Source organism: Colossoma macropomum, unplaced genomic scaffold (genome assembly GCF_904425465.1).
Source record: "Colossoma macropomum unplaced genomic scaffold, Colossoma_macropomum, whole genome shotgun sequence".
NCBI lineage: Eukaryota > Metazoa > Chordata > Actinopteri > Characiformes > Serrasalmidae > Colossoma > Colossoma macropomum.
This window is the reverse complement of record NW_023494800.1, coordinates 12,043,011-12,053,789: the sequence shown is the minus strand read 5'-3', so window position 1 is coordinate 12,053,789 and position 10,779 is coordinate 12,043,011. Positions and strand designations below refer to the sequence as shown.

Below are 10,779 nucleotides of genomic sequence, written 5' to 3'. Positions count from 1 at the left end.
TCCATCTTTGACAATAAGGTGCTCAACTCTCCATGTTTCACTTGATTTGCTGTTCATTGCAAACGTCATGATTTAATGCGCACAGACGTGTGGATTCATAGCTTGAGTATTTAAAGTAGGTTAAAAGTACAGATTGGCGATACCACAAATTTTCCTCTTGATCTGATACCAAGTAATACCAAGGCTAATATCCCAATACCAATACAGATGCTGTTAAAATGGGAGTTCTTTGTGATTTCTACAATAAAAACCATTCACTGTTCTCATGGCTGGCTGCACCTGTGTGAGAAGCAGAGGGAGAGGCTGGAAGGAAAAGTAGCCCTATCCTACCCATATTTGCTCTGATATATCTTTAATTTTCCCAACCATTTTCATAACACTGATTCCATTTAATAATATTCAATTTACTGCTTAAAGAAAACACCTAGTATCGACATCATGTGCGCATAGATTCTCAAAAAGTAATGTCAGGATCAGAAGTATCGAGCCGCATACCTCTAATTAAATGGAGTTAAAGAACAGCTGAAATTTGGGAAGAGAACCATGCCTGAATCCCCTCCTCCTTCCAATCCAACACCCTATAAATTTCCATCTCTACCTTCCGTTTCTCGTGATGAAGATTGCACAATACCCACCACTGCCCCATCTGCTCAGTCCTATCAGTTTAGAAAAAAAAAGGGGGGGGCCCAGGCCTTCTAGCTCCAGGCGAAAGCTGTCCAGAACTCCAAAGTTATTAACTGAGCTAACCACGGCTGCTTTTGTTAAGTGTCAGCTTCACAAAACTATATACTACTGTATTACACTAACAGATGGAGGTCTAAATGTTAGGGTACTATTTAACATTCTACTCATGTGCTCCAGTACATAGTGACAGCCTATTGTTTTAGTACCCACAACACTGAAACGTAATTCCTCAAAAAGTTGTGAGAATGTTTTAGTAAGTAACCTCATCAGTAAGTTGTCAACCTCCTAGAATCCTTCCTAAGTTCCACGACTTGGTTAATGGAACTCCATGGAATTTTGCTTAGTTGCCAATAAGTAGTCCTAATACCATATGGCAATGTTACTTAATACTGAGGGTTATGAGAATCTCGTTCAAATGTAAAACAGCATCACCACCATTTCACTATGTTGTAAGAAAATGTTGACAAGCTTGGGTGAGACCCCTCAGGGAGTGCCCAACCCTGCTCCTGAATATCTACACACGCTACACTTTAGCTCTTATCTAAAGAACCTGATCCACTTAACAAAATTTATCAGGAGCATGTAAATATTAGAGGTGGGTGTTTGAAGGAGGATAGATACTAAAGGAACATGGCTGAGCAGCAAAGAACAGACCAGCATGAGGGAAACCATTTGCAGAAGTGCAAGAGAAATTTCTGTAGTAACTGAAACCACAAAAGCACAAGCCAAGTTTCCTCTTCTACTCCTGCACATCTCCTAGAAGGTGTGAATTATACTTGAACAACTGGACCAGATCATACACAGGAACTGTGTCCACACAGTTGAAAATGAGAACACCAACATGCAATGCTCACTTTGAACCCAGGAGAGGGGAAGGGGAGAGGGAAAACCCACACACAACACACCCTTTGGTTTAAGATTCAGACCTCAGGCAAGGCCTTACTAGGTATATGAACAGGATTCACTAGAAAGGAAGTATTTTGTTTTCACAACATCCATAACTTGCACTCTTTTTTCCCCCCCACCACTGTCACTACAATAGCCATCTGTTTCCTCTTCAGAGCAAAGTCAAAAATAGACTAAAAGAATGTTAGTGTTTTACATGTTCTGTAAGGATGATATAGAAATGTGGATTGTCAAAGGAGCTGGTTTAATTGCAGTCATAGTAGTAGTAGTAGTAGTAGTAGTATAGTAGTAGTAGTAGTAGTATGAACTTATCAAAAGCCAGGAAAGAATGACCAATACATTAATAAATTATCAGAATTGTTTTCATTTACAATGTTGAATAGAGAAGGAGGTATCAGGTTGTGAAATAAGGCACAAAATATCCATTGGGAGTAACAGATTAAGGGGATACAGTGTTGAAATTCCACCTAGTATTTACTAAACTGAGCTAATGGGGCAGAAGGGAACTCTAATTGATGCCCTTTCAGAGCAAAAACCTTTGACAAACAACTAATATTCTTCTCAAGTTAGCTGCCAATTCCACAATTCTCCCAACTGATCAGGCAAATAGTTAAAAGTCACTTTGGATATCTCATCATTAACAAAAATATTGGACTATAATAAAAATAAAAAAAATGTACACACAAAAGGTACATGAAAAAGAAAACATTAAAACCAACTTTGAAAGTCATGCTTTAAAACAAAACCATGACTTGTGCAAATGCATTTCATTAGATAAATTTAGATTCCAGTACCCTCCCTGTTGAGTGACTCAGACACATGTTCATTTCTAATCAAGCAGGCTCTGCAATACTGCATTTTGGAAAGCAACAAAAGTTAGAAGCAGAGTCATTTTAAAAAGATGGGGGGGTGGGAAATGCTAGTTTGATCCATAGCTTGGCTTGGAGCAACTCAAGTCATGTCCTCTTCCCTTAGCAAGCCATTTCTCCCCCAAGGGTGTCATCAGAACAAAGGGAAAGGCTAGAAGTGTCAGCTTAGCTGGAAAGGTGGCCCACCAGTCCAGGGTGCAGGGCCTGTTTGAAGACATCTGGCCGGTGAATTGGTGGCATGTACAAAGTAGGCACCCCCCCAGGGTGAGTGGGTGCCAGATAAGCCTGACCAGAGAGGGGTGTGCCTCCCATGTGCGGAGGTGGTGTTGGACTTTGTTCATAATACTGACCCTCTAAGGTCTCATCATCCAAGGGTAAAGCCAGACGCTTGCCTTTCTGCCTGCGGTTACAGAACCAGACACGGACCACCTGAAAGACAAGCTTCTTCATAAAAAGAGTCAGACAAGCTACACAGAACACTAAAAAACAGAAATATCAAGTGTGTGTGCGTGCATGCGTGGAGTGGGGGGGGGGATGTGGGTGGGAGTTATTACTTACATCTCTCTCCAAGCCAAGGTCATCAGATATATGCGTGATTTCCAGCGTGTTGGGCTTGGGACACTTCATAAAGTACGACTCGAGAGCAGTGCGGACTGAACCCTCTAAACTAGTTCTCCTCTTTCTCTTTCTCGTGTCGACAAAAACCCTCTCAATCTTGTACATCTATAAAAAGAGAAGACCAAGTACACGTTATAGAAGTTGGTCAATTGCAAGAGCAGGTCACCACAAAACTGGGCTGCATCCACAACTGCATACTACCATGCTAAGTAGCATGACTATTAGCTGTACAGTATGTGGCTTTGGTTGCAACCCCCCCTATATTTACTTCTTCTAGACATAGTTAGGGCTCACAGTGACCTGATTTCACCTTCTCCCATTTCTGAAGTTTGGCCTCTGTGAGAATTTGGTTTCACTGTAACAAAACTCTCAAAAGGACTTTGCTTTGTCAGAAGGAGGGTTTAGAAGAAAATTCAGAAACCTGTTAGCCTTCATTAATGCAGTATTGACCTGATTTATTTCTCCTGAGTGGGCTTATTCTGACCTCAGAAAGCACCCACCCCAAGAATGTGTGAAGTACCGGCTGCCCCCTAGTGGCCAAGTTTGAAGTGACTAGTAAAAAAGATCACGTGACTCACATCCTGGGGGTTTTCTGATGTCTCTGCTTCATTCAGCCATCTCTGTAGCAGCGGCTTTAGCTTGCACATGTTCTTGAAACTGAGCTGAAGAGCTTCGAAACGGCAGATAGTCGTCTGACTGAACATTTTCCCTGAACAGAAATGAGAAAGTACAATTTAAGATACTGTCACAATTAGCTATGATAAGCAGTGACTTCCACTCGGCATTGAGTGGACAGCTGAAACTCACCGTACAGGTTCCCCAGTGCCAGTCCCACATCTGCCTGAGTGAAACCGAGTGTGATGCGCTTATGTTTCAGCTCTTTGGCGAACTGCTCCAACTCCTCCGTGGTCAAGTTCTCCTTAAAATAAAGAGCAATTAGCCCAGAAACAAGAAGAAATGTAAATGGAAGAAAACTCCCCAACCCCATTAGACTAATGGGATCAAATACATAAAAGAACCCTGCTAGAAAAACCAGCACAGACCAGCATGGCTGGTCACCGGCAAAACCAGTGTGTTGTGTTTTGGATGCTGGTCAGCAGCAATGGAAGTTAATATGCTGATCACCACCAACACCAGCATATGTTGCGTTTTGATGCTGGTGCTGGTCAACCAACATGACCATGCTGGGGTGGCTAGCTAAACCAGAACCAGACCAGCATAAACCAGCACAAACCAGCATGAAATGCTTCCTGCTCTGTGCAGGTTTTTTTTCCAGCAGGGAACAGGGAGAGATCAACTGTTTGTGTCATAAGTTAGTATGGTCGTCCTTTAGAACAGCTTGGCAATTCAGACTTCAGCTGCTGTTGATTAACGTATTCTTTCTAACTAAAGCAGATACGTTACACTAGTGATTTACATGAAACTAGCCTCATCATTCAGGCCATGAGGGATGTGTAGCCAATATCATCCATGTAACCTGAACTCACCCAACAAACATTTATTAATTATTCTTACATGTATGATTTACAAGTTTGCAACAAATATTTATGCTCTTAAAACAAAATGGTACTCCAGTAATGGGAATGGTACAATTTAGAACAATAAGTTCTGTGTATGACCATTTTATTCTTAAATGATCCTTGGAATGGTGGAATTGTTCTTCAAGTTGATGGAGAATGTGTTGTACAGGGCTCAATGTAGAACCTTCTTGAAAAAGGTTCTTCTGTTACAAGCTTGACGTAACAGAACACTTTCTGGAAATATAGTAACCAACACATTATCCATCAATCTGAAGAAACATCACACCAAAGAACCATTTAAGCATGAAATGGTTCTAAACGGAACCATTGCCTTTATCAAAGAACCATCTTAGGGCACTGCTTAACTACCCGGTTAAAGATTAATAAAAAAATAAAATAGAAAAAAAAAAAAAAAGTACCTCTTCTTCGGAGTCGCTGCAGCCCCCGCTGGAAGAGCCGCTGCTTCTGCCGGCGCTGTGCGCATGCGCGGCGGGCGCCAACTGCGCCGAGGCCCCGCTGTAGAAGGCGCTACTGGGGGGAGAGGGAGAGAGCGAAGGGGACGTGGAGGATGGCGGGGTAGAGGAGGGCACGGAGACAGCCGGCAGAGCCTGGCCGGTGGCGCAGGGCGCCGAGACGTGAGGCAGCCCGTGCCAGAAGGACGGGGGCCACGGGGCGGGATAGTAGAGGCCCGAGGCCCCCGGGGTAGGGAACTGGGGCTGTTGCAGTTTGACCTCCCCGTAATCCTCCCCCCTCATCTCCTTCTCGATCTTCACTTCAGCCATCCTGATCTGCTCCCGGGTCTCGGCGATGGGGGGGCTGAGGTTGACAGGCTGGGCCCCCGCCACCTGCCCCGGGTAATCATGCCCCGGGAAGGGGTACCACGGCTTGTGCTGGGAGAAGTCTCCCGCCTGCACCTCGCCGGGTCTGAAGTCACCCCCTACAGCCGCGAAGGGGAAGAAAGTCTGGGCCTGAGGAGGGCTGAGGCCGCTGAAAGATGAGGCCCTGTTGAAGAGCAGGCTGGGCTCCTGGAGGTGCAGGGCCTCAGGGCCCGGGGCTGGCGGGCACACGGACCGGACCAGCTCACTGCACTCCGGCCCAGGGCTTTCAGACACATCACACATCCTCCTCACTGCTAAAAGGCCCGTACACAGTCCAGCGACGAAGGAAGACACAAAACGAGCTGCTATCAAAGAGCTACGTTGTTAAACACGTCCATAATACCAAGATAAAACTCTCAGAAAAGTTAGTGGCGCCTTGAAGCGATGGCTCGGTCCGCTGGCTGTGCTAGAGACTTAAGTCCTTCACGAAAGGAGTCCAGTATGGAAATGTGAGCAGCAGTAGTGTCGCTGTGAAATGGCCATTAATGAAGTTGATAGTGCAGCTCAGCGTCCAGGCCTCCAACTGCAGCCTCCTCGCCCAGGTTTTGCTAATCAATCCACGCTGAGGGCTGGAGGTCTTAATGAGCTCATCTCCTATTGGCCACCCAAACACAATAGGCCTCAGCTGATGGGCAATCTGGGATTGAACTTGATTTCTTACTCGTTTAGAAACGTGTATCTTTGTTTATCCCCCACTAGACAAATACATGGACTGTGATCCTCGACCTAAGTCTTTTAACTGTTTTATCATGTACTTTATGTGCTGTTTCTATAATCCAGCCTGTCCCATCTAATGTGCATTTATAATGCAGCACATAACCGAACTGCACTTCTAATACAACATAAACTCCTCTGCTTGTGCTGTATTTACAATTCAGCAAATAATGTGCTGTATTTATAATACAACATAAAGTCCTCTATTTGTATTGCATTTATAATACAACAGGGTCCAATTCATGTAGTGTGTTTAGAGTGCAGTTTGTAGTCCAGCGTGCCCCGTCTAGTGTGTACTTATAATGCAGCATATAACTCAACGCATGTACTTATAATGCAACATCAACTCCTACTTGTGCTGTATTTAAAATGCAGCATTTTTAACGCATATACTGCATTTATGATGCAACATAAACTTCTCTACATGTGCTTTATTGTATTTATTTATAATACAAGAGTCCGATGCATGTAGTGTATTTAGAATGCGATTTATAATCCGATGTGCTCTATTTAATATGCAATATAAAGTAATCTACGCCTGCTGTATTTACAGTGCAACATATATTCCAGTGCATGTGTTGTTTTCATAATGCACCACAAACTCTTCTGCATGTAGTGTTTATAACTGAATATACAACGAAGGTCGTGTATTCTTTATATTGCTGTCTGTATCCACTCCACTGCATGTGCTGTATTTACAATGCAAAATGCGCTGCTCATAGTGAACGTGTTTAATATGCATGACACCACTACTTTGTTTCAATAATTTCCTCTTAATGAGCTCTCCTTCATATTGAAATTCCACATCCCACAGGAAAGGAAGAATTTTACTGACTACTAAACCAAAGATTATTCCTAAAGCCGGATCATTACAGCCACTTTGGAATTTTAAACGCGAGGGACTTGGGACTTAATTCTGCTAAACAGGACAGGATCCAATCACCCTTTTTCCCCCCTTTACCTTTCCTAAAGGTCCTGGACCATGATATGATCTGATATAGTTTGACACCACATTTCTTATAACAGTAAAACCACGAAAGGTTTTCCATTTATTTATTTATTATTATTATTAATAATAATAAAATAACGAATCATTTTTATTAAGGTTATAAACTGAAGCGGTTAAATGGCGTCAGTGGCCCGATAAAAGGTGAAAGAACAACGAATAATCGGTAAAATAACAACGAATAAAAGGTGAAATGTTTGTCTTTGATAGCTCAGCTCTTTCCTCACAGTTTTGGATCTGAAGTGTGGCGTCTCGCACTGAGACATGATAACACCGAGGTGGCCGAGCTGGATTTTCACGTTGAAAAAGTACAACAGAAAATAGTAAATTAACTCAAATGTGGGCGGAATGGCAAGATGTAATATTGCGATACTTAAGGAAGGTTTTTTACGATACGCGATATATCACGATACTTATTTTTTTTCTGACGACTGATAAATTAGAACAGACAAAATAGCGCCATATATTAAAAATACTATCAAAAACTGAATGCAATTATTTCTATTCAAAATGATTAATTATGCTCCCTTTTATACAAACCATACAGCTGGTTAGTGTTTTTTAAGTACTGAAACGCATATTGTGACATATTGTGATGCAATTTGTCACGATAATGATATTGTCATATTGGTCAGTTCTAATTGAACTAATTCAAATAAGCTTGAGATATTTGGTAGTTTTTTTTTTCCTTTTGGTCGAACAAACGTATCAGGTTGGATATTCATGATAAGGTACATCAAAAGCGCCCGTAACTCTAAGGTTGGACAGTGACGGCGCACCGTTAGCCGTGTCTGCTCTCTAGCACATTGAGCCTGGACTGAGACCTGTAATTGAGAAAAGACGTTCACTTGAATAGTATTGTAGTTCGTAGTAGTGTCTCGTTATAAATATTCTTAGGGTTTCAGGGACTCAGATGCACCGTGCGTGCACCACCTACCCTCTCTCTGGACAGAGACTGGGGCAGGAAGACTCTCCACAGGAAGGTAGGGGGGGTTATTGTGCTCCATGGCCCGGGGGCTCCCCGCTGATTCCAGCTCCACAGTTGCGATGGCCGGCCATTAGCTGCCTTTCAGCGGCCAACAATAAGCTGCTATCCTTTGATTCTCCCCCTTTCCCCCCTCCCGTCACCTGAAACAAACACCAGCCAGAGTTTCAGTGGCTTCCCAAGCTGGTTCCTAGCATTAAACATAGTATCTATAGGCCTACGTTACAATGTAGGCCTACTGTAGCGGCATGCAATGCGATGCATGCACTGTGTTTACAATGCAGCATAAATGACATAATTTGTATGGATATTTTTTAGAAAGGACATGGTTGACCATCGATATTTTATTTGTTTGAGAGATGAAGGAAGGCTGAATGTGCAATGGGATATCATTGCAGTCAAACTCTTGTTGTCTTAAATCATATGCATTAATAGCCGTTAGTCTGCCTTGGTTGAATACATCCATGTTGCTATAGAATATTGTTTCAGTGGTTCCCAGCGTTAAGCACTATGAATGAAGCCTACTTTACTATGGCAACATGTAATCCAGTGCTTGCTCTGTGTTTATAATGCAACATAAGTGCTATAATATGCATATGGATATACAACTAAATCCATGTACTGCTATATACACACTACTGTTAGAAAGGATAATGACCAAGGATATTTTTGTTTGTTTGAAAGATGAAGGAACTTGAATGTGTAATGGGATATCGATGCACTCCAAGTCTTGTTGGCTTGGCTTAAATGATGTCCATGTATAGTTGTCAGAAGCTGCTTTGTTCTTTTACATATAATCTTTTTAAAACTCTACCACCCAGAAAGATCATCACACGCACCACCACCATTGGTTTGCCCAGAAATGAAACAATCTACCCCCTGCCTTCAAACACACTTCAGCAGGCCATGAGCTGCAGGCTGCAAGTCATGTTTCCAGCTCCCCTGTTCAGAAAAGCTGCACCCAGAAAAGGGCACCCAGGAGGCCTCCAGGGCCAGTCAAAGGTTTAAAAGACATCAAACCACTGCTCCAGGCATTGTAGTGGGCCATGGACTTGGGAAGGCGATTGTCATGCAAAGTGCAGACAGCGGAGGAGAAAGTGAAGCGAGCTGAGCTTCAGAAGGCCATCAGAGAGAGCAGGGAGCGCCCATGGGGCTCCAGCAAGGGGGTGACCCAGAGAGGATTAAACTTCCAAAAGCACCCAGATGGCTTTTTTTAGAGCTTGTCTTTTTAAGTGGCCTTTAAAACTGCAGGCACATCACTCTATACAGAGAGAGGGGTTTTCTTTTTTTTTGATACAGAAAAACAGAACTTTCACAATAGGCTGCTGTTTCCTCTGAACATGAAGTAATGTCAGAGTTCCTTTTCCGTTACATGCTGACTTGCAGAGAAGTTAAAATCTGTTTTCAACCTTTACACAACTGAATAAATGTACCCAAAAGGATGAATTTTGCCATATGAATTGTGATAAAAACTCACTTTTAAGACATGGTTTGTAATATTTCAAATATTTCTTAAGGTTTGTGTTCAGGTAAGATCAGAGAAATTATAGATCAAAGGAAATGAAGAATTTCAGAGATAGACCTTAAGTACTGCAATGTAATGCCACAGCAGGAGCTAACTTCATGAAGCAACACTGCTATTAATATGACCTTAATATGACATTTGAATTTAAAAAAATATATATTGAGTGAGCAGATTATTTCATGGTGATTTTCTATTCATTACAATACATCACAGTAAATCTGAGATTAAATAATTTGAGCAATATAACAGGGAATATATTTCATTTATCCATCTACGTAAATACTTTTTGGTCATCATGTGCATACTCATTTATCTAGACCAAACAATGGCGTGGGCAATGGTTTCTCATTTCAAATTCAACATAAATCTAATAAAATGTACTACTGAAAAAGAAGTTCCACGATCCCTGGTCAGTGGGACGTGTGTCAAATGCACTGTTAGTAAACAATTCACAAGCCAACATATGCTAACTCCTATGCTTCCCAGTACCAGCAATAATCAAACATGGCTGAATTGTAGGCCAAAAACACAAATAATCTTCTTAAATACGTATTTGCAAATCAACAGCCTTGATAAATTGATCCTAGACCAAGTTCTTAATATAAACAATAAACTGTTGTGCTCCAGTATACTGGACTGACATACTGACATTAGAATTATTCACTTTAGATTTGACCATTTCTTTCTTCACATATAAGGAGGCATGACTTGTTATTGTAAACAGACATACAGCTCTTGCCCTGATTGTACAGTGACCGCCATAATCTGTGCAATCTGTTGCTCCTGATACGACCAGCCCGATGGCCTTTTGATAGCTTTGACACCCTGCTGACGACCACCGTCCCTGGGACATATCTCGATCGGATGGCCTATGGCTGCCTTCCTCACCATCCACATTGACAATGGCCTTTAACGGCCCCCCTGATGATGCGCTGCCTCTGAGCCACACCTTAAGAGGCCCTTAAGTGGCCCATCGTAGGTCTATAGTGGGGGAAGCAGCACTGTTAATGCTCTATACTGCTCAACAGTTAAAGGGGGTAGAAAAAGTAAAATAAAACATAGGGCTTTGACCCT

General features: G+C 42.4%; 1 protein-coding gene across 1 annotated transcript; it reads right to left on the bottom strand.

The window, feature by feature from the left end:
- Positions 1–1,821: 1,821 nt before the first annotated feature.
- Positions 1,822–6,164, bottom strand: pou5f3 (POU domain, class 5, transcription factor 3). The gene is made up of 5 exons (XM_036589001.1): positions 5,017–6,164; positions 3,885–3,996; positions 3,656–3,786; positions 3,018–3,182; positions 1,822–2,888 (listed from the first exon to the last, which is right to left on the bottom strand). Exons 1-5 carry the CDS (start codon positions 5,716–5,718, stop codon positions 2,625–2,627), a joined length of 1,374 nt encoding a protein of 457 aa, XP_036444894.1. The 5' UTR covers positions 5,719–6,164; the 3' UTR covers positions 1,822–2,624.
- Positions 6,165–10,779: the final 4,615 nt, after the last annotated feature.

Excerpts from the sequence above, each read along its gene's own strand:
- pou5f3 (XM_036589001.1), bottom strand. The coding sequence starts at position 5,718 with ATGTGTGATGTGTCTGAAAGCCCTGGGCCGGAGTGCAGTGAGCTGGTC. Across the intron at positions 3,997-5,016 it reads GCAGCGACTCCGAAGAAGAG|GAGAACTTGACCACGGAGGA; the intron begins GTACTTTTTTTT and ends CTTTATTTTAAG. Across the intron at positions 3,183-3,655 it reads CATCAGAAAACCCCCAGGAT|ATGTACAAGATTGAGAGGGT; the intron begins GTGAGTCACGTG and ends CTCTTTTTATAG.